At 43.4% G+C, this 23487-nt stretch overlaps 2 protein-coding genes across 2 annotated transcripts; both read right to left on the reverse strand.

Annotated features, from left to right (window-relative positions):
- Window positions 1–3275: 3275 nt before the first annotated feature.
- On the reverse strand, window positions 3276–10112 carry enpp6 (ectonucleotide pyrophosphatase/phosphodiesterase 6). The gene is made up of 8 exons (XM_028415798.1): window positions 9767–10112; window positions 7926–8105; window positions 7688–7799; window positions 6148–6289; window positions 5889–6068; window positions 5596–5733; window positions 5299–5422; window positions 3276–4957 (listed from the first exon to the last, which is right to left on the reverse strand). The coding sequence occupies exons 1-8, from the start codon at window positions 9999–10001 to the stop codon at window positions 4746–4748; spliced, it is 1323 nt and encodes a 440-aa protein (XP_028271599.1). The 5' UTR covers window positions 10002–10112; the 3' UTR covers window positions 3276–4745.
- Window positions 10113–11397: 1285 nt separating this feature from the next.
- Window positions 11398–22920, reverse strand: pcdh12 (protocadherin 12). The gene is made up of 5 exons (XM_028416624.1): window positions 19763–22920; window positions 18092–18183; window positions 15738–15889; window positions 12503–12670; window positions 11398–12409 (listed from the first exon to the last, which is right to left on the reverse strand). The coding sequence occupies exons 1-5, from the start codon at window positions 22595–22597 to the stop codon at window positions 12147–12149; spliced, it is 3510 nt and encodes a 1169-aa protein (XP_028272425.1). The 5' UTR covers window positions 22598–22920; the 3' UTR covers window positions 11398–12146.
- Window positions 22921–23487: the final 567 nt, after the last annotated feature.

The following is a 23487-nucleotide window of genomic DNA, read 5'->3' on the forward strand; positions in this document are numbered from 1 at the left end:
GCATTGTCAGTAAAGCGACAGCACAGAAGTGCTGTGTTTAAAGGAAGCATCTAATGCTACACTGCCTTTTAACATCTGTCAGTATAGGCGCTCTCTTCAGCTCTGTGTGAGACATTTTGTCTGACCCGACAGCGACCAGCACCACTGGCCAAGACAACGATACTCCATGTCTTCTTCTGGCTGTAAAAGCTGTGTTCTTCCCAGTCCAATGTAAATGAATTGATTATAGTATTGATTAGTCTGAAACCAATCTTGTTGCTGTTGGTGCTGACATAGCCACAGAGTCTAAAACAACCTTAGGATCAGTGTTAATTTTGTTGACGAATCATTTTCGTCATAGTTTTCGTTAACGACCTTTTTTTGCTGATAAAAATGAGACGATAACTAAATAAAAACGCATGGTGCCAAAAACGAAGACGAAATGTATTGACACTTTCGTCAACGAATAAAAACGAGACGAAATTATTGATGGAGACGAGATCCAATCAGAGAAAATTTTGACTGTGGAAGGGAGGGACGAATCAGGAGACGGCGGCAGAAAGCCAATCTGAAGTGATCTCTGGGTAAGGACGTTACCCCGCGATGCTGGAAGAAGGCGTACTCATGCATGGTAACACAACACAGGAGAAGAACAGACACACGGACACGTTTGATGTCAAGACAAACAGGACGGTTCAAACCGTGCGGAGCGACTATCAGCGGTAAAAACAATAAACCTGAAGCGACATTTGCAGACGAGTTAACTTAACTTCCGTTCAAAGATACACGTGACAAAATCTAGAAATGAAGACACCGCTGCTGATGGTTTTACAGCATGCGCACCGTTTCTAAGCTGTCACTGAAGTGTTTTGCTGTAGTTATGGAGGATTCATGAAGAAAGTCATGACTGAACGGTGTATTCAGGGAGAGCAGCTCACTGTTCACTGGTTCTTTTGTGAAAAGGTCATAGCAAATAAATAGAAAGGTGTTTGTTTCAAATAACACAAGTTAAATCTGCCTGTTTTTATTGCACTTCAAACCTTAATTATTTATTGAAAAAATAAATATCAAAAAATTCTTTGATATTTAGTCGACTAAAACTAGACTAAAAGTTAAAAAATGTTGATGACTAAAATGTGACTAAAATCAAATGATATTTTAGTCACAAGACTAAAATAAAAACTAAATCAGAAATTGCTGCTAAAATTAACACTGCTTAGGATAAACAATGAACTTTGCATAATTCAAAGCTGGATTGTCCATATAAAAAAATAACGACAGGTTAAGCACTGTCAGTGAGGCAGGAATAAAATAATCTCAATTTTCAAGCCGGAATTTGCTAACCAGTAGTGACAGCTTTGACATGGGCTACCAAACCAAAAACAATACAAGGCAGGTCATGATGTATGTACTGTACTGGATGTGTCAGTACAAACATGCCGTCTACATTGGGCTTGTTCACACAGTGGTAGCTGCTGCTAGACAACAAACCAGTTGCAACTCTTTCCTGTCTGTTGCCTCTAAAACATTCATCACTACATCCAGTGGCAAATGAAAATGTATCCTCTCTTGAATTAGTTTTAGCTTGGTAATCATTGTGGAAGCTGTCACAGCTGCTTAGGTAGGACAGGCTGTAGGCTACGTGTTAGATGTGTCAATAAAATTACACATATTTGAATCCTGCGTCGGTAACAGCCTTAAACTTGATGCTGTTTTTTAGATTTATAATCCGTTTCATTATAGTTACTACTGTCTGTTTCATTTTACCTTCAAATTCATTTCAAGTTAGAAAAAGTCAACAAACACATTCATTCCTCATATTGCTGATAGAATCCCTCTCATCAAAACAAAGCAGATACACATGTTTAAATACTATTTATTTGAACTGAGTTTGGAGATATCCCTGACCCATGTGATCTTTTCCTGCGCCAACACCCTTTGTATGATTGATTATTGTCTGTAAAGAGCTTTGCTCTCTGAGGTCCCCCCGTCAGGCTGTGGATTAAAATACTTCACCTGATCTTTGTTGTGTTGTGGAGCTGCAGATGTTTTCTTGCAGGCTGCTGCTGCCCTCCAGTGTTCCTTAGCTGCAGCATCACTTTGACAAGGAACACGTTGAACCTCTGACCGCCACAGCTCACAGCTTCTCCCCTTTAAAAACAAAAGAGAGCAACAACTTTCATTAACTATGTAAATTTACCTTAATAATACTGGACTGTATATGACTGATCAAAAAATATGTTTCAATCAAAAATATAAACATTCTGTAAAAACATATCCTCAGGGCAACTAAGAGGCCACCATTGACTCACATGTGAGCAGCAGTGACATGACAACATGTTCCCACATGATTTGGTTGTTGTGCAGGATCTGTAACACCAAGCCTACAATCTACTGCTTACAATCAGCGTCATGCCACAGAAATCTGCACTAAACAGTCTGTAAAAAACATTTTCTTTTTTTGTTATCACCTGATCACACCATTGATTTTAAGCTCTTTGAGCTTATTTTACATTTTATAGTACTCTAGTACGTTTTAGTTTGGGTTACATCATGTTGTTTATTAGACGGTTTATTATTACTTCATTGTATTTACATAAAAACATTCTGTGCATGTAAACAGATCATATCAGTGGGGTAAACCGCTCATGTTGTTCCCTGACGTTTTCAGCAGGTGGAGCTGTTGCTGTCTTTCTAAAATACAATCTGTGACAGGTGCCCTTTAAACACCAGAGAGTGCTGAAGCACTAAAGAAACACCTGCCCATCAGCATCCACACACCTATTGCCTTTTGTCTAATCCATACTGTTATGTAAGTGAAAACATCTGCATCCTGAAAGTGAGACACTGTGGAGAATACAACAAGACCCTGAGTCAGTATGAGCAGATGTTTCCACAGCTGTACACACAGATGTAAACATCCTAGAATTCTCCAAGAAGAAAACACGCAGAAAATATACCTTTAAAACGTGATGCAAGTGTTTGCTGCCATTAAACCTTATGGAAGTTATTTTCAATCAGTAGTCTGCTTTGTGTTTGTGTCTGGGTTAAGAACAATGGAGATACTTGTGATTTTCAGATAAAATTACTCATGAGGATTCAGAAACAGGTCAGAGGAAAGATGAGTGACACATTTCAGCTAAATCAAAGCAATTTTATTTGCAAATCTGTTTTCACAAGTGACTCATTACAGATAACAAAGACATCAACATCTGTAAAAGAAAAAAAAACATTACAATTACAAAAAGTAACCATCACACAGGCTGAATTTAAAAACATTTTAAAACTGTCCCATGTTAAAGCAACATTATGGAGTTTTTGGAGAAATTGCTCACGGTTCTCTGATGAACGCTGATGTCTGCTACACCTGTCTAAAGTCTGTCTACACGCACATTTAATGACCAGCAGCCAAGCTCCTTCACAGCTGGAGCTGTGTGTCACACAGGAAGGCTTCAGTTTGCTCCTTTTCACACTCAGAACCCGCAAAACAGCCGCGGGACCGCTGCCCAACGTTTCCCCACACAGCAAACAAACGTGTCATATCAACGTAAACTCTGTAAACTGAGGCTTTGCGCAAAGACGGTGATTGCAGACAGTAATAAACGTTTAACCAGGTACACATCCATCATTTTACAAGTGTGTTTAAGCAGTTTAACGACATAATTACCTTATTTTAGCCGGCGTCCATTCCATTACTGCACCTAATGCACCTGAATCCAACCGGAACAACGTCCGGTTTACGGAAGCTGCCAATATCTTCCACCTGTGTCGCTATGATAACGGTTCTTTTCAGCTCTCGCTGACATTAATCCTTATTTGGGCTCTTGTTTTAGTCTCTGCAGCAGCCATAACTTTCAACTTTGCTTCCTTCTTCTTCTTCTTCTTCTTCTTCTTCTTGTGAATTTCCGGTAGACCGGAAGCCCGCAGGCACACTGCTGCCCCCCTGTGTCGCTTCCAACTCCGTTTACCTCGTGCTTTGAGAAATGAGGGAGGCAGATGTGACGTATGCCGTAAAGTAGGAAAATGTTGTAGTTTTTTAAGTACCCCAAAATTTTGAAAGTGTCATTCACTCTATTTGGAATTAATGTACCATCAGAGTGATTTTGGAAATACAGTTTGGAGGCTGAAAAACTCCATAGTGTTGCTCTAACAAAGACAGATGTCTTCTATTACCTTTCTAAAAAATGAATAGCAGTTACAGGAGGGGCTTTTTTAATGAAAGTAAAAAAAAAATAATACATAAGCATATTTGTGATTTTGTTACAAAGATACAGTAATTTGTGGAATTTTTCTTTTCTTCCCAGAATCTAAAACTAATACGTACCCTACGACAGAGAATTAAGAAATGAAGCTGAAACCAGCACCAAAACTCCCAAGGTGGCCTGTGGGGGGCTGGCACCATAAGTAAATCATTCACCTCAAACCTCCATGATGAAATGCTCAACTTTACAGCAGGAAGCATGTTTACAAAAACATTTGTGGGGGACTGAATAGCATGATCACAAAAGCACTGCCTACATTTGACTGGACAGCTTCAAAGGATCTTTCCAAGACAGAAGGACTTTACATTCAAATGCTTCAAGGTTATCCAGAAATTACTAATTCTTGATCCTACTGGCTTGTAGGTCCTCTCTAGGTTCTCATGATTTTTATGTTGGAAGACGTTTCTTAACCAATGTAATGCTTTTTCAACTTTTTGCCCCTTAACTTCTAAATGGTTTAGTGGTCTAACTTTTGACTGCAAAGCTTTTGTTAGCCATAAACATCTAGTCCCATAGTGCCAACAGTATTCCTAACAAACACATACAGCGGACCCAGTGAGTGGTTGACCTGGATAAACCATCAGAACCGTTCAGCATGTACTCTACCCGAGACCAGGACCCGTTATTGGGCAAAGGCTCCACTCTCAGCGTCCAGCACATCAGATTATAGACATCCACTGCTCGAATTGGAGCTGCTCGGAAATTCTGCTTGAAGTCTGGATGAAACAAAGTGAACACAATGAGCTCTTCATCTGAAATGTTCTCATACAATACACAGCTGTGACCCACACCTTGGTCCTCTTTCACATGTATCTTCCATGTTTGTCCAAGAGTTTAAATGGAGACAACAGGACCTCCACTTGGGAGAGTGGCGAAACGTCCATGAGTCCAGTTACCTTGATTTAAACTCTTGGACATAACATGACCTAGGTGAATGAGAACATCCACATACTGTATCTGGCATGCTTGTATGTCTGCACTAAATACAAGTGCAGTTTTATTTCTGTGTTGCACGTGTAAGTTCCTGACTGTTCCTTGTGTGCACGTGTGAAAGTACCTGGCCCTTTCGCCAAGAAAAAGCCTCTCATATCGATGAACTCATTATCATAACCATGCCAGCCATTCTGCCATGCTGAGGGTTCCCCGGTATCATTTTTCCAGTATGGGAGACTTCTCTTGTTCTGGAGAAACACACATAATACTGCATTTTACACAAAAATCAAGGATGCAGAAGTTTCAAATAATGATGAAATAATAACCTGATAATGGTGAAAACATTTCATCACCACTTGTACATACCTCAGCGGTCACTCCCAATAAAATAATACCTTACTGACACTGTGTTGTCTCTTACCTCGGTGATAAACCAGCCTGGCTCAGCCACCAGTGTCAACGGCGAAACAAATCTTCCGCCTTTGTAATGGAATCGTTCTGGAATCTCGTGTCTGCCATACACGCGCATGTTAGGGACCCCAGACAATGAGTTGTACACCTGGCAATAATCCACAAACATACAAACAGTGTAACCAAGTCCCACATAACTCTGAACGCAACAAACTCTTTTTGTAAATAAGCTTGTGTTCGATCTGTCCTGATCATAAAAAAGAGCATCATGGTGATGATGTAAGACAGTGATCGTGGTTTCACCTGTTGGTACTTGTTATCTTGGGGCCACAGACTGACCACCGGTCCTCTGTCCATCATCTTGCCAACATCTGACATGCTGATATACTTGTCCAGCTCTATGATTTTCTCCATCCACTGGATCTTTGTCATACCATGGTCTGAAAACAGCACAACGTTCAGCTGGTCTTCCATGTTCATCTCCTGCAAGAATGTCAGACATTCACCACTTGATAAAACGAGTGTAGAATGTGTAGCCAGAACTGTAATTACAAAGGCATACTCTGATTTTGCTGTTCAGCGTCTGCATGGCAACATCCAGTTGTCGCACAGCTGTTCTGACTTGATGAGAGTCTGGGCCAAAGTGATGGCCCTCCACATCGATTTTCTCATAATATACTGCAGCCATGTCAGCTTGGCCTGACCTAAGCACACAAACACAGACACACATTAATGTGAAATCACATTGTTATTACCAGCTGATTGGTAGGTGAACACCGCCAGGGATGATTTTCCAGATCATTCGGTGCAACAAACATCAACCCCAAACAACCCCAAGCAGCAGGACTGTGTAATTGCAGTAACAGTCACACCAGCACAAAACACGTTGTTTACATTGTTAGACAATGACGCTGTTGCAGAACTAGTAGCTCACAGTTAGTATCCATGCTTTAATGTGAAATGTTGTTTTGTTTTTTTGTATAAAAAAACATAACAATCACCTGATTGTAGTGGGTCTTATGAAAGAAAACAAACAACATGGGCAGTGCTAACTATGACTTAAGAGCTGCAGCGAGATCAAGCGGCAGCCTCTGGGGCTCAAAGTTGAAGCCCACGCGGAAGTGTCAAAACTTGCGAAGCGAGTCATTTCCCATAGACTCCCATGTTAAAATGGCCAATTTCACAGCAGGAATGAACATGTTTACAGCCTGGTACAAAAAACCACTCTGGTCTCAGATGATAGGTTCTCTTCTAGTGTCAATTGTACGGGGGGTGAATTTTTTTACAACTCACTCGTTTCAATGGTATTCAGACTTAAAATTACGCATAATTATGTCATCAACGTCCCGGAGCCTCCCACCGAGCCTCAAAGCGGCTCTTCAGAAACAAACGGGTGACGTCACGGAAGCTCTGTCCATAGTTTTTACTGTCAATGAGCGAGATGCTGATAATCATCAGCCCTTGATGAACTGATCCTCAGCAGGTGTGCAGACCTCTATACGCAGACATTTTGGCAGTTTGCTGCTCTGGAGCATTCAGGTGTGTTAACACAGTGCCAAGAGGGGAAAGACATAAGCAACTGTTGCTGCTCATCCATCTGGACTGGCTTCATCTCAGAGCCTACAGGCCTCACTCTTTGGTTAAATACATAATGGCACGGTGAAGAAAGTTATACGTTATATCTGCTCTTAAAACTATGACCCACTATGGGTCATAGGTGACTCATGACTCAGGTGATTTTGTTTTCTGTACACTGTGTTATTGGTTGTGTGGTGGCAACATCGCCATTGACCTTAAAGAAGACGCGATGACACATAAATGTAGTGAACCAGGACAGGTGATCGTGTTACTGGCACATAAATGGACCAGAGAGGAGGAAGAGGAAAAGTGCTCGGTGGATCAGGTTGTTGTGATGAGGAGGCCTGTAGCAGCTTGACTAAAGGAGGGATCAGGGTCACCTGAGCCAGCTCTAACTATAGGCTTTAGCCATGGCTATAATATTGACAATAGCTATAAGATATATGAAACATTATGACATTGGGATGAAGCTTCAAACCTTGTGTGGCAGCGTACAGTCAAAGACACCCCAACGAACTTATTACCTCAAGACATTGAGAGCTTTTGTTATGGACTCTGTGAAGTTTTTGTCTGATGGGTTGTACACATACTCCTCACAGAATGAAGGACGAACACCCCGAATATCCACCTCACAACCTGAGAACACACACATGAAACACTATTATCAGGCAGTTCTTATGATAAAATATATATGTACACCTTATCCCAAACCGTCCATGGCCCTGTGAGGTGAGGTTTCGGGACAACAAAGATTGTACTGACCAGGCCAGTAGTACATGAACACCTTCTTTCCCAGCTTCTGAAGGGTGACCCACAGTGGCTCTGATCCATCCCACCACAAACGCAACCGGCTGTCAGGGTTGGTTCCGATCAAAAACTCCTTCTTGGAGCCTTCATCCCACATGTAGTTCCCAGTCATCTGATGAATGTTACAGTGACGGCCTGAAAAAGTCAGCATAAATGACATAAAATACAATAGCACTTACACTAAGTAGTCACATCGATGCACCGCTGTGTGTTTCTCACAATAAAATACACAAAAAAAGCATTTTATGTAGACTGTTGTGGAAACTTTTCTGCTCTGGTGAAAAATGAAATAGAGACTTCTGCCGGCCGGCAAGGATTTATTCTTTGCAAAGAAGGTCAATCAAAAACACACACAGTCAGAATGAATGAAGTCACGGAGCCATTTGTATCCTGATCACACCTTGAGGCTGACCTCCTAAATTGTGGGATACAGCTCAGGGGTTTGGATACAGTTCAGGATCTCCTCCTGGAGTCTGTTGTGTATTGGAAAGGCCTAGCCATCAACATTGAATGGCAAAAAGCAGGGGAACTCAAAAATTAAAGGAGGCTATGATATACAGGGACAGGCACAGATGTCTCAGGGAATTAACAACAAGGATTAAAGATTAAAGTAACAACAAATATTAAGGATAGACTGCATATACAGAGATCAAAATTTCCATCACAAGACTTGACTTGAGTCGTACCACAATACCTTTTCTCATAAAGTTTTTGTTGCAACAAGTATTTACCCATAAAAGTTTTTCCTTCATAAATTATTATTACATAATATTTCTATATTATATGTGGCCCTAAATTGCTGCATATCAACAAGTTCTGGCACAGTGTCAGAGTTAGATAACTGTAAATTGGATGTGTGTGTGTGTGTGTGTGCCTGTGTGTTTCCAGTCAGTGATTCTTTTAACAGGAGAATGTGCTCCATCAAAACACATGCATCAGCAAATCAACATGGGGGCAGGATCCCAGGCTTACAATCCACAGCTCACACTCCATTGACCAGGCCGGACTGTTGTTTTTCAGCCTTAGTAAGATACAAGGCTGCGGCACGCGAGCAGGACGTCACACACATCATCCAAAGTCTTAATGTCGTCTGTTCTGTCCTGTCTTTGCTGATCACTCTTTTGTTTTGGTCGATCTGATTCCTGCATTAATATTTTCTATAAAAAAATCCACCTCATAGCTCGAGGCTACCTGTGCCAAACACACTGTGACTGCTACAGGTGAGGCAGGCGCCTCGTAGCAGCAGGAGGACCAGGGACATGTCTCTGGGACGATCCAGAGGTTTACACGTTTAGGCACATGCTGTAATGTTTACGGAGGGAATACAGGGCTGATCACATATTAATACAAGGTCAATCAGATACAAGATTCATATAGCATATCACAATAATCTGGCAAATATATATATGCCAGATTATGGTGAAATTATGATGTATACAGTATATAAAAAAATATATTATGTGTTGGCATGCAGATTTTGACTGTGACACAAAATACACAATTTATGCAATAATCTGATTGACTTTTTGAGGAGACGCTAACTTTTGGGGGTTTGCCTACAAAATGACGTCATCATTGCTGCACTCAGCTGACTTTTTTGAGTTAGATAATGATGGATGTATTGATCTATTGATGTTTTCTTCTTTAATACTGACACCTGCACTGGCATAAGGTTTACATATTGATGCACTGTTCATCAATCAATCATGAGGATTGTTTTTGATCGATCAGTAATGTTTACATTGTTAGTCATGGCAGGCGTTCATGCAGCAGTCTGCTGATCACAGTTACATTACCTGTCATTAAAGAGTAGTAATTGGGGTATGACAGACTCGGGAAGTCCGGCGTCATGTAGTCCACCTTCACCCCATTCATCACGAGCTCGCGGAATCCGGGCAGCTCGTGCAGGTTATCCATGTAATCATAACGGAATCCATCGATCAGGAACACGAGCAGCGGACGCGCCGCGTGGGCCTGCCGTCCGGCGCCGAGCAGCAGAAGCAGTGGAAGGAGGGCCCGCGGGGAACACATGGGGGTCTGTCTCGTGGGTTCTGTTCTGGATACCGTGCAGACAGTGACCCGAGCCAAGCGAGCAGTGAGCAGAGAGGTCTGCGGCGGCGGCGGCACCGTGGGTCCGGCTGTGGTGGGCGGGGCCAGTGTCTGAGGGAGGGCTGTCAATCTAACAGAGAGTTTAATGGTCCCTAACAGCTGCTGGGACAACAAACTGTGACCCCCATGACCAGACAGACACACACACACAGACAGACACACAACATGCACAAATCATTTCCTCCTTTTACTTCTTCTTCTTCTTTGTAATAAGTGCCTAAGGTCAAATAGATGAACAAACTACACATAAAACTTAACTTATTTGTAAATCATAAAGGGAAGTCATTTTTTATAATTTATGATATTTTTACAAAATCATAAAGTTTGGTTCTTAAACGAAAACGAAACGAAACTTTAAAAGGATCACTTGTTTGTGAGCTTCACCAGGAGGGAACTGAATTACTGACCAGTCTGGCTTCACACTTTTTTTTTAGGCCGTGTGGAAGAACCTCGAAGAGTCCCATCAGCGGGGATAAGCTCCAGCCCCCAGTGACCCTGCACTGCTGGACGAAGCGGGTTCAGATGATGGATGGATGGATGGTGGGACATTCATGGGTCACACCTGTGGCCTACATGGGCAGAGTCCTTCAGAGGATGCAGCCCCTCGACTAGGAGACATCTTAAGAATTGTGACCTCTTACCTACTAGGTTTATGGCTAAAACAGTTCTAATTTCTTTCAGCTTTCCGTGGCAACAAAGACAGAATCATAGTGGCTACTCTCTGTTCACTGTGAATGTAGCCACAGCTGTAGGCTGACCTGTTGGTGTTTGTTTTGATGTACAAGAAACTCCGGGGTCTCTCAGCAGGTGGTGCTGTTGCTGATGTTTTGAATGCAGCCGTTTGTGATTTAATAAACTGTAATACTGTTTTTCAAACACAGAGGGCGCTCTGCACAAAGGGAATATCTGAAGAGTCAACTTTGACACACATCGCCTCAAGTTTCACTCAAACTAAAGTCGTCTTCATGCTAAAAAATAATCAGTCGTGCAGAATCAAAGATCCTGACTTTAGTAAAGACAAAACTTTCTGAGTGGCCATTCAGGCTCAGCACTTTAAATGAACCATGACAACTACATATATGGCACATCTGTACACACATATATACAAATATATTATGTACTATATGTACTATAAAATGAAAATATTAAAAAAAATGAAAGTTAAATTGTGACGTTTTTTCAAGAAGGTTTGGAAGTTAGGTGAAAAACTGACAAGTAAACATAAAACACACCTTTTTAAGACCTTTTACAAATCATTTTACTTTATTCTGAAAATATGAAATTCAAAAATTTTACAATTGGACATTTTTCCCAGGGAAGTTCTGAATGATGGAAAGGTAAATGAACAATTAGTCCAAACCATGAAACATCTTCATTTTATGAAAAAGTTACAAAAGTTTACAATCAGTACAAAAGTCTTACAAAAAGTTTTTGTAATGACAAAAAATTTTACAAAACTATTTACAAAGTGCTGATTGGAGTAAAATGGCTTCAACGTTTGGAGGAGAATCTTAAACCAATAATTTAAAACAATCATGTTTCGTCCTTTTACTTTCAGAAGGACACTCAGACTGAAAACTCTTCCTTTTCTCCTCCCTCTTCTTCTTCCTCTTCTTCTTCTTCTTCTGCTGTTGTTGCATGTTGTTGTTTAGTCTTGAGGAAAAAATAAAAGACAAAGCAACATTTCCTCCTGGCCGCCGGCTCGTTTTCTGCTTCCAGAGACCAATTTATTACGTCCTGACAGACGGAGGTCAGCGGGCTCTGATCGCTCTTTGTGTTCGAGTTAACAACAATAGAGACGCTGTTTCTGCATAGAAATAGTTTCTTACACTTTAAAATGTGTCCTGATTTAAAGGAAAGTACTGTAGCACCATTTTAATATGAGCTGTCCTTTCAAACACGTCTTACTTTCAAAATAAGTTCTGATATTTACTTTTATATTCTGATGTTACTCAGAGCAGCAAATCAAATGTGACTCCAACTCCACAAAAACTGCTTGAGTTGTTTGCAGCCATTTTAAAAATCTTCAGAAACATCTCAGCGTTTTCCAGTGTTTGATGAACAGACTTATTGATACAGCCCTGAGGGGGCAGCGAGGCCTGACCTCTTCTCTGAGCTCCCACAGTTTTTTGCAGCAGCTGTGGCGGCGGAGGTTCCGACACCGCCATCAAGGCCCAGAGAGCGGCGATATGCAGCAGAGAGTCGGTACAGGACGTCAGGCCGGGGCCCGGGATGTGCATCAGCCTTCTGTGTCATCAGCATCTCGAACAGGGTGCTGACCTCAGACAGCAGAGCTCCACCCAGCGGGCCGTCCTGCTCCGGAGCTTTACCTTGATTGAATGAATGATTTTGTCAGTTTGAGCAGATTTAATTGTGTTAAGTGTTGGGTGTTTTTTTATTATAAGTAAGTTTTGATTTTTTACCAAAAGTGGAGAAAGAGGAGGAAGAATCCAGGCCTTCTCGGGGAAGCAACTCACTGTCAGATGACGGAGGGGCGTTAGGGACAAAAACATTATCGTGATAATCGCTGGTGAGTGGAAGGGAGAGTCTGGCCATCCAGGCGGGGTCGCTGACCTCTGAGAAAACATCGTCTGTACAAAAAAGGAAACAAAACGACACCTATGAGCAACCAGAATCTGGCTTCCTATCTGCAGAGTTCTTAACCAGAATCATCCAGATTTAAGGAACAGTTTTGTGTTTTTGTGGTTAAAAAAAAGTCAAAATCCTCAAATCAAAGTTTGATGCAACCAAAGTGTGAAAAGAAAAGTTCAGATGTTCCCACACTCCTTTATATCTCACAGGTGCAGATTACAGTAGAATTAATGTGATTTCGTTCCCTGCAGGATGAGGCAGGAGAAGAAGGAAACGACACAGTAGTTTTATCTGGCAGCTGTGAGCAGGCCTTTCCTGCCGTCCGTGACGTCCTGCGCGCTCTGAACGTACGCTAACATCACGTCCACAACGCCTCCTGGCTCTACTCGCCGCCTGTACTCTGACCCGAGGCGTAAACGCCGGCTGTGTCTGAGTGAAAACACACAATCCCTGTTTATAACTGACAAACAAACAGAGCTGAGATGACTGCACGTCTCATTTGATGTGTGTTCATTCACTGTGAAACACAAAGACAGAATCGTTCTGTCTCTCCTCATGACTTCCTGTTTACGTCCTGCTCTTCCTGGTTGTCTTCTTATCTGCTGCTGTGACAGCTTGACTTCCCATCGGAGCTATTTAAGTTTCATCTGATCTAATTTTGCCCAAAAGCATGAAAGATCCCAGCACGCTGTTGGAGCTGGATCAAGTATGTGAGGAAGGTGAGAAAGGTGAGCGGTGAGATGACAAAGTACAACAGGTCTGTAGTCTTATTTATCATCAGTCAGCAGAGACTCACCTGAACAGAACCAAAAGCATGTTTCTGACATGAGTCACTTCTAAAAGTACAGTCTTTGTTTTTCCTGCTTTGCTAAACAAAGATATCATTATTCCATAATGTATTATTGTATTTAGCCCCAGAACAAGCTATAACCATAGGATTTGACTTAAATGTGCTCTGTCTTATATCCTTATAAAAGTATTTTTTCTCAAACATCTGGGTTTTATTTCATTATAAATGTACAGCTTTAATAAGGATATTCTAATGTCGAGTGTCTATGGTGTAAAATTTCACTGAATAAACACACACATAGGAACAAAACAGCTTTTCTCTTAGGCCCCGTTCACACTGGAAAAAGTCAATCCAGCTAGAGGAGGATTGAATCCAGATTGCTTTTAAGCTGGATACGTTCAGACCTATTTTCAAATCTGACTATTACACATGCATGTCCACGCTCAGTCCAGTTTAAACCGGCTTCTTTGTTGTCCTCCAAACCGCTAGGTGGCGCCTCGTAATATACAGAGTCCGTTCAGGCTGCGTTTTTTTTTTTTGTCCCGTGTTGCTCATTCTTTCAGGGTTTTTGTTTCAGTTCAAACAGCAGTTTATTCCTTTGTAGCTTTGTAGTTTGGCGGTTGTTTACATGTGGCTTTTGTACGCGACTCGGACACTGTCCCCCTGAGTCACATTTGAGTCAATCCGGCTAGATCCACCTCCGAGAGGCCCCAATCCTACTCTAGCCGAAATGATTTTTCCCCAGTGTGAACGGGGTCTTAGATTCTCTGAGTGTTAAATTTTATGAGACAATAAAATCTTTTGGATAAATGTGACTAAATCGCAACACAAGGTTTTGTCCAACAGCAGCAAAATGAATGTAAAATAAGCATCACCAGTAGGTCCAGCCTCCATAATAAAAACACAGTGGAGTTAAAAAGTGAGGTGCTCTCAGACTGATGAAGAGCTGTGGCCTCCTTCATCTAACCACAACCAGATGGGGGAATTAACGTATCACACACACACACACATGCCTACATCCAGTGTGGTACAGACCGCCCCCATCATTCACTCCCCCCACCTCCCATCCATCCCCCCTTTCCTCCCTTTGTTTTGGCAGCATTTAACCCCAAACATTGAATCCTCTTTAAATTACTAAACGTGTCAAGTTTCAACTGATCCTTTCAGATAGAAGTCTGCTGTTTAGCCAAACTTTACCACTTCTTCTTAGTCACACAGCCCTCCCATCATACCATCTTCAGATTCTAACAAAGGGACAGGTATTTATGTGTGTGTGATTCATCCAGGGACAGGTCTGTAAAATAAGGAAGAAAAACAAGAATGCGTTGCCCCAGCGGCTCCATCAAAGCGTCAGCGCGCTCACTGAGCTGTCAGAGCTGTGGTGTGACTTACACTCATGATGAAGCCCGAAGGCTGGAAGGTGAGTCAAGCATCACACATAACACAACAAACTCCCACTCACTCTTTTGTTTAAAGTGAAGGTCGCTCTACCATCAGGCCAGTAAACCCCTCTGCTCGCCCCGCAGGCCTCTGGCCACCACAATACCAGGAAGAAACTGTTTAACACACCAACTGTACACACTCAGACACCACACGGAGTCGGAGGAAACCCCCACTAAATAATGAGGCCTAGGTGTGTTTAAACATTTTTTTCTAAACCTTGTGAAACAAGGACGCTACAACATTGTGTAAAACTGAGCCAGGTTACCAGGCTAATGGCAAAAACCAACACGAACACCAACTGATCAGATCATTAGGACTGACGGGCCAACAACACATTTCTAACACTGCAGCAAACAAACAGTAACACACAGTTGACATTAGCTGACATGCTGACCATGCTAACAGGGTGCTTTTTGTTGATAATTTTGAGGACATTTCATGTTGCATGAAAAGTCAAAACAAAACAACAACATGTATGTCAGCAGTTTGAATCTCAAAATGAGAATGTCCAAATGAGAGTGAGTGTGTGTGGGTGGAGGTGGATATATGACATGCCACTGTGTTATTTCCTGCTACCTTCCTGTTTTCTACAATTGACGGTGAGCGTTGTATTGTAAGCGACCAGTCTGTGTGTACTTCAGGGGTCAAAGGTCAACTGCTTTTGTTTTTTTAGACAAATCAAAGAGTTTCAGCAGGAGGTCGCAGCTGAACGCAGTGACACCACTGTACTTTACACTCAAGAGTTAAAATAGAAATATTGTTAGATAGTTAACAGCTGGTTAGTTAAGCTAAGTGTTTATGAGCCTTCCAGGTGTGTGTCAGGGTGTGATTACCCGCATTGTTGAGCAGGTTGTTGAGTCCGTCCTCCAGCTGGGGGTCTATGGGTGAATCTCTTCCTGGTTCCCAGTCCATGTCTCCAGCCTCGCTCTCCCCGTGCCCACTGTCTTTGGTGCTCTGCCAGTCTGGACAGTCCTGACCTGTATATCTGCACACAAACACAACAACAGGTTCAGCTGGGTGAATACGAGCTAAAATCACAGTAATATCAGTTCAATGCAGCCCTACACAGCGAAAAAATGCCATTGAGTATTTGCTTAAACTTCTTTATAAGAAAATAAAAAGAAAACAAAATGTAATTCCTGGTTTAAGGGCAGATTTTAAAAAATAAGTGGTCTAGTTCACTGGAAATAGACAAGGCACCTGACAAAAAATACTTTTTTTTTGGTAGTTAGTCTTGAGCACTTGTGTTCTAGAATTTCCTTCAAACCAAACCAGATGTAGATCCAGAGGTTTTGGTGTGTTGCAGATAAGATTCCTGAGGTGTTATCTGATGAATCCATTGATAACCACACAGAGCCACAGTTACAGACGGGCTCAGACAGGAAGTGGCAGACAGATAAAGGTTAGTCACTGCAGCAAACCTCATGTTCTTCTGTGAGGAACATTTTCTGACGACGCCAATGTTTCTTTTGGTTTGTCATACAGTAATATACTGTGAAATGTGTTGAAACAACGCCCTGTGTGTATCAAGGTGAGGTCAGGTCTAATCACATCACCACGGAGACGCTGAGGTAGCTTCCTGTCTGAATCACTCTGATAGAGCTACTCTAACCTGCCCTCACATGCACACACCACACACACATAAACACTTTGGGGTTATGAGACGCACTTTCTGTGACATTGGCTGTTTGTGTCCTGTTTGTCTGTTGCTGTCAGTCACAGCAGGTCAGTCGGTCAGAAACACTCAACTTAAAAGTTCCTGCTCTGAGGGTGACAGTGTAGCAAAAGTCCATGCTTTTATTTTTAAAGGGACAGCCAATGGTCAGAATTGTTTGCTTCACTCTTGCATGTTATGAAATTAAGAAGAGGCTAAAACTAGTTTGTGTGCATTATTGTAAGCCTCAAGTGGCCACAACAGGAACTGCAGTTCTTGTGTTCAATGAAATCTAATCTTATGTGCTGCTCCAAAATCCCCACACACAGACTGTCAACAGTTCAGGAGGAAAGAACATCTGTGAGTTCTTGAACTTGGTCGTGTTCCCCTTTAATGTGTGTCTGTCCTGCTATCTGAGGATTCCTGGTTTGATCAGAGAGCGCAGCAGCGATCACAGTCTGAAACCTGCAGCCAGCTGGCTCTGAAACAAACGTCTGATGATGAACAGAGAAGGAAGAAACAATCAGCATCAGGATCTTAACTGCAGCATTTCAGTCTGTTCTTGAAGCCACGCTGGAAGGATTTCTACAAGATCAGAAGACGGAGATCTGTGCCTGGGGTAACCTTTGAGTTAATGTGTAAACCTGTTTTATGCTCCTGTCACACACGTCTCATTCTTCACTGTGATAAAGTGGAAAGAACTCAAACAGGCTCATTTCAGATGTTTGGCTTATTGTCACAGTTACTGTGTAGCACCTGTGAATCAAGCTAAGTGCAGAACAGCATCTGCAGCCAGTGTGTAAATCCTCAAAGGAAAGGAAGTTTTTATTTAAAATCAATATGTTTATTGTTTAGAAATCACCATGTTGAGTTTTTGCTTCTGCAGATTGTTGCTATGGACGTGGGTCTGATGGCTGTCGATGTTCACATCCAACCTGAAGGTAAATGTGACTTTAAAGGGACATTTTGTGCAGATCAGTGATTTATTTATTAAATTTCTTTCTTGTGCATTCTATGGGGTGCTGTGTCTGAAGAACAGATCTCTGTGAATCACTATGGAAGAACATGTCCAAACTGCTAAAGAGGTCAGGTAAGTTTCAGTGACATCAACATGTCAAAGTGTTTTTAGTAGCATGTGATAAAGAGGATAATGTGAGGTTATTCAGTCTCAGTACTAAGTTAAGTTAAGGTAACTCAAGTTCAAATTTGTCAGATTTTGCACTGCTGACAGCAGGTATTTGACTGACCAGCATGCTGTGTTTCAGATTTACTGCCAGTGCTACAAAAGAATCAAGCCAAATGAACTTAATGAATAACTTAATTAAGTTTATGTACTTGTGTCACAAAAGAAATGAATCAAAAGCATTAAATTCTAAAAAAAACTTGCATGGTAAAATGGTGCTCTATCAGTTTTTATGGTGCGGTATTTGGATCAAACAGAGGCAGGTTTGTTATGTCTGAGCCTCAGACGGGGAGGAGGAGGACAGCGAGATGTACAGTAAGGGAGGAAGAGGAGGAGAAAGTCAGACAGACCTGCCGGTGCGGTGAGAGTATTTGTTTCCACGGAAGTTTGGCCTCGGCTGCAGCTGACCCTGCCGGAGGAGGGAGAGGAGCTGGGAGATCTGCTGCAGGGAGGAAGGGGAGAAGCAGAAAGTTAGAAAGAGGTTTCAGATCTTTTTAGTTTTTAGTTTTCAAATTTGAAAAGTCCTAAAGTCCTGCTGGGAAGCTGGGAACAACCCCCAGACTCCTCCAGAACTGCTTTATCAAACAGTGAGATCCTCCTCCTGCTGAAATCAGGCGCACACATTGTTCAAACACTCAGGTAGGATTTGCTTTTTGTGTGAGAACCGAGCAGCCTCGTCTGTCTCACTGCTCGGAGCTTTCTGCTGACAGCTCCATTATACAGCGGATACACACCGCTCACCAGGGAGGAAACAGACACAAACATTAGGAAAGGTGTGTGTGTGTGTATAGGCGTGCATGCTAATTCATGAGTAGCCATGACATTTGTGTGTTTTTTCACGTGCATGCTGCCACAGTGACAGGAAACAGCCTCTATGTAAAAAGCCTATTCTTCTCTGGGCTGTTTCCTTCCAGGATGGATGCTGAATTATGGAGGTCTCTCTCTCTCTCTCTCTCTCTCTCTCTCTCTCTGTGTCTGTGTGTGTGTGTGTGTGTATGTGTGTGTGTGTGTGAGGTGGAGGTGAACAGTAAATCCCCTCCCTCCCCCCTCCCTCCTTCGCGTCCATCAGGCCTCTTCCTCTGTGACCTCGAGGGAGGAGAGAAACATCTGAAGTCCAAGAAGTGCCAACTGGGCCAAGCTGCGAAGGGGGGAGTGGGGGGTTAAGGAGGACAAGGAAGAGGCGAGGCGGTTGCTGGGTAAAAACTGAAAAAGGCCTCTTCCTTTCTCTAATGTGATTCACGTGAGGATGTCAGACCTGGCCCAGGTCTTTGTTCTCTGGCTGCTGGGCGTTGACTTTTACAACATGTAAAGCAGAATTTTGGTTTGAATTCTCAACTTTACAGAAAAAACAAGCATGTTCATTGAGAAGCTCTGATGAAACTATATGTTGTGTTGATCAGCCTTTGCTGTGGTTAAGTCTGTTTTTCTCTTCTCTTGCTGCTTCACTCAGTAAAAGAGATTTCTTGGGCCATTTGTTAGTGACAGTGTCAGCCTGGTGTCAGCTTACCCTACAAACACATTGTGGCTTACCCATCACCCCCTCATCAGACATCTCCTTCTTACACAGAGGAGCTCACCACCTCCTCCTCCACCTGGATTCAATATGATCTGATATTTGATATTCAGTTTTTTAAAAAAGTGACTGTCAGAGGGGATTTTTTTGTCTGTGACATATGAGCACCTGAATAAACTTGCTGCTTTTTGACTTCACAGTGATCCATCAAGTGGTTATACCCCCCACCCCCCTACCACACACACACCACCCGACTGCTGCCTTCAGGCTGTCTGAGCTAGTCATCATACAGGAGGATTAAAAAGCAGAGAGGCTGCTGGGAGTGAAGCAGTGTGTGTGTGTGGACTTCACCTCAGATTAAGGCGCTTAATTACTGTGATGCAAACTGTCAGTGCCTGTTGAAATAAATGTGATTGCACATTTTAGAAGTATATTGAATTTAAATGAGAGCAGCAGCAGTGCATTCACCTCAGAGCTATGGAGGGTAATGTAAGCTGTCATGTCTTACCTGCACCTCAGGGGAAGCTGAGGAAAGCTCAATGGAGTCTCCAAAGGCAGCCATGGACAGTCGGACCAGGTGTCGGAGCATCTGCCGATGCTCTGCTTCTCTCGTTCCTCGTCCATCCGATGTCTTTGGCCTCCTCAAAGTTGCCTGAGATTCTGACCGTGGCAGCTCTGTATCTGTTCCTCCATGCAGGTGTTGGTGGCGCTTTAAGGTGCTTGAATGTGAGGCTGAGGACGACGATGAAGGGTTTCTAGCTTTGCGGAGAGTCCGATATGATGATGTACCATCAGGCGTCAGAGGTAAGGCACCATCGAGCTCGATGGTTCCGGGTTTCCTAAGTGTCCTACTGTGAGTAGGATTTCCCTCCAGGTAGCCTTGGGAGTGCAGGTTGGTGTTCATGGCTGATGGCATTAAGTTATACTGATCCTCTGAGGCTGCAGGCAGGGTCAGGGGCTGGGCCTCACTGTCATCCCCTGGTGGGTCTTCCTTTCTCCCCCTGATGACGGGAATTAGCTGGATGTCAGATTTTCTAATGTTTTTCTGCGGCCGCCGAGGATGCCGCGTGTAGCTCGATTCAGCCTGCCTGCAGTTGTAGGCGCGGTTGTCACGTTTCTCTGGGCGGCAGAATGTTGTCACCAAAGCAATGGCCAACAGAAGCAGCAGGCACGTAGCTCCCAGACAGATCGCCATCATCATAGTGAAGCTGAGCTGCCCACGAGTTCCAGGTGACGAGTTCTTCAGATGGTCTTTGAGGTTAATAAATGTCACATCCAGAGTTGCCTTGGTCTCCAGTCTAGGAGTGCCCATGTCAGACACAGAAATGTCCACCTTAAAGTTTTTTCCAATGAGTTCGGTGGCATTGGTTGTGTTAACAAAAAGTCGGCCTGTTGATTGATCCAACCACAAGAGTCCAAAAGGATTCTCATCCATGATGAAGTACTGGAGTTTTCCATTGAGTCCAGAGTCTAGGTCTTCAGCTACTATTGTGGATGCAAGGAATCCATCATGTCCCTCTCTGATGGAGGGATTAACCAGAGAAGTGGTGATTCCTTCTTCTTTTTCGTTCCCGAGTTCGGTCACAATCTCCCCTTTGTATGCATTTACAGGTATACTCAGAGAAGCCACGCCCTTTCTTGCTTTGGGCTCCACAATGACTGGAGGGTTGTCATTTACGTCCTCGACATCGATCTGCACAGTGGCCGTGCTTGTGAGCGGTGGATGTCCGTGGTCAATGGCCACCACAATGAAAGAGTAGGCTTGAGATTCCTCATAGTCCAGAGGCTGTTGGACAGTTATCATACCAGTTTTAGGGTGAATTGAGAAAAGTTCTGGTTTGGGCTCATGGTCGATGGAGTCACTTAAGTAGTAGGATACTCTTCCACTGAAATCCAGGTCACCATCACTGGCAGAAACTTTTAGAGCATGGTAGCCAGCCATGTTGTTCTCTTGAACTGCAGCCTTGTAGATGGAGCTGGAGAACACAGGGGCGTTGTCATTCTCATCCAGAACTTGGACATGGAGGTGCTCAATACAAGACAGCGAGAGGTCTCCCTTATCCCGAGCAAACAGTGTGATGTTATACTGATTAACCTCCTCTCGATCCAGGGACTCCGTAGTGACAATCGCATATTGGTGGTTATTCATCTGTTTAAGTCGGAAGGGGCCAGAGCCGTCCTGGATTGTAGCAGAAACGTCTCCATTTCTTCCTGAATCTGCATCAAAAATGGTCACCAGAGCCAGAAAAGTGTCCACCAGTGCTCCTTCCAGCACCGTTGCAGAAGGGGAGTTAGGTGTAGTCCAGATGCGTATCCTGGGTGCATTATCATTGACATCTATAAGCTTGACGTGCAGTTTGCAGTGAGAGGGGATTGTGTTCGGCCCACGATCGCTCGCCTGCACGATCACTTCATAAAAAGACTCAACCTCATAATCCAGAGGGGCTTTGATGATCACAGCTCCAGTCTCTGGATCCACATGAAAGAGCTTCTTAACATCTGGACGCGTGTGCTTGCTGAGTGAGTACACCACCTCTCCATTGGCACCCTGGTCTGGGTCAGTGGCCTTCAGGTCGATGATTGTCGTCCCAATAGGCGTATCCTCGGATAGTGTCACAGTGGGACTACTGTCCTCAAATGTGGGGCTGTTGTCATTTGAGTCCTGGATGTTAACACGGACTAATGTGCTCCCAGACCTTGGTGGGTTTCCTTTATCCCATGCAACAAGGGTGAGGTCAAAAGAGCCCTGAACCTCCCGGTCCAGTTCTTTAATAATGACTAGCTCTGCTTGTTTCATCCCTCCCAGACCCACTGTAACATCTAGAGCAAAGTGTTGATTGACAGATAGAGAGTAGGTCTGCAGCCCGTTGGCACCAGCATCAGGATCCACTGCGCGGTCCAAAGGGATTCTCATCCTGAGGCTGGCAGTTTCTGAGATCTCCACTTCCTGCAGGGCACTAGGGAAAGTGGGGCTGTGGTCGTTCATGTCCATCACCTCCACATGAACTCGCAGGCAGTTCACGGCACCGCTTTTCCTGTAGAGGATGCTGAAGGCCACCTCACACAAGTCCGAGCCACGGCACAACTCCTCCCTGTCCAGCCGGCCCTGGGTTGAGACGACCCCGTCTCGGGTGGTGACAGAGAAAGGAAGGGCTTTCCCTTGCTCCACCACTTGGAAATCCTCTAGGGAGCCGCCTTGGTCCCTCTGCCTGAGGTCGTCCTCCAGGTGTCCGACCCGGGTTCCCGATGGCTGCTCCTCCCAAACCCGGTACTGGATGGTGATCGACTCAGAGGAGAAAGTCTCAGTGCAAAGACTCAGAACCAGAAGCAGAGCCAGCAGCATGATGACATAAATTAATGAAAACCTTCTGAATACAGGCTAAACTGACATTTCCGCAAAAATTAAATTTTAAATTCTCTTATCTTAAAAATAGAAGTGAAAAATTGTGATAAAGTCCAAAGATCAAAACCTCTTCTTCTCTCAAGACAAAGTGCTGGTTCTATAAACCAAATAAAAAAACCCTCCAGTCTGCTCAGTTATAGAAACCTGCAATTAAGATATGATCCTCTGTTTCTCCATCCAGCCTCCGTCTGCCTGTCTGTTACTCACTCGTACCGCTGCTGGCGTCCGGCCTCTCACTTCATCCTCCTCACAACAAGTTTTGCTCCAACTGAGAAAGTTTTGGATGTGTGTTTCCACATGCTGAAGGAGCGCCAGCCAATCCAGAGGCAGGAAGGAGGGAGGGAGGGTCGTATGCAAATAAACTCCACACAAAGAAAAAAAAGCCCTCCTGAAACATGAGACTGCCCCCCTGTCACTTAACTCATCACAAACTCAGGTCTGAGCCTCGAAATCAGTTGAACTCCATCACAGTGACGCACAGTCTGAGGGATAATCTCTTACAGATTTGGAATCAGTTTGTTTGCGGGTCTCCTTGAAGATTCTTCAGCTATGACATGAATGCTAAAAATCCACAAGGCTGTCCTTAATGTGACAAAACCAACATTCCTGCTGTTTACCAAATATAATTACAAAGAGATTCGTCTTCAACCACTGAGGTCAAAACATTTCCAGAGAATCCCTGCAAGCGCTCATTACTGTCATTCCTTTACACTTTGTTTATTAGAGAGACGATGCTTCACACAGGACACTGTAATTCTGAAACCGAAAAGCCGAAAATACTGAATACTGAAAAAACTCAGGTGTAAAAGATTCACAGCTTTGGTCAGAGC

This window comes from Parambassis ranga, chromosome 10 (assembly GCF_900634625.1).
Source record: "Parambassis ranga chromosome 10, fParRan2.1, whole genome shotgun sequence".
Lineage (NCBI taxonomy): Eukaryota > Metazoa > Chordata > Actinopteri > Ambassidae > Parambassis > Parambassis ranga.

Excerpts from the sequence above, each read along its gene's own strand:
- pcdh12 (XM_028416624.1), bottom strand. The coding sequence starts at position 22,597 with ATGCTGCTGGCTCTGCTTCTGGTTCTGAGTCTTTGCACTGAGACTTTC. Across the intron at positions 18,184-19,762 it reads CAGCTTCCCCTGAGGTGCAG|CAGATCTCCCAGCTCCTCTC; the intron begins GTAAGACATGAC and ends TCCTCCCTGCAG. Across the intron at positions 15,890-18,091 it reads TACTCTCACCGCACCGGCAG|ATATACAGGTCAGGACTGTC; the intron begins GTCTGTCTGACT and ends GTTTGTGTGCAG.
- enpp6 (XM_028415798.1), bottom strand. The coding sequence starts at position 10,001 with ATGTGTTCCCCGCGGGCCCTCCTTCCACTGCTTCTGCTGCTCGGCGCC. Across the intron at positions 8,106-9,766 it reads TTACTACTCTTTAATGACAG|GCCGTCACTGTAACATTCAT; the intron begins GTAATGTAACTG and ends TGACTTTTTCAG. Across the intron at positions 6,290-7,687 it reads AAAGCTCTCAATGTCTTGAG|GTCAGGCCAAGCTGACATGG; the intron begins GTAATAAGTTCG and ends TTGTGTGCTTAG.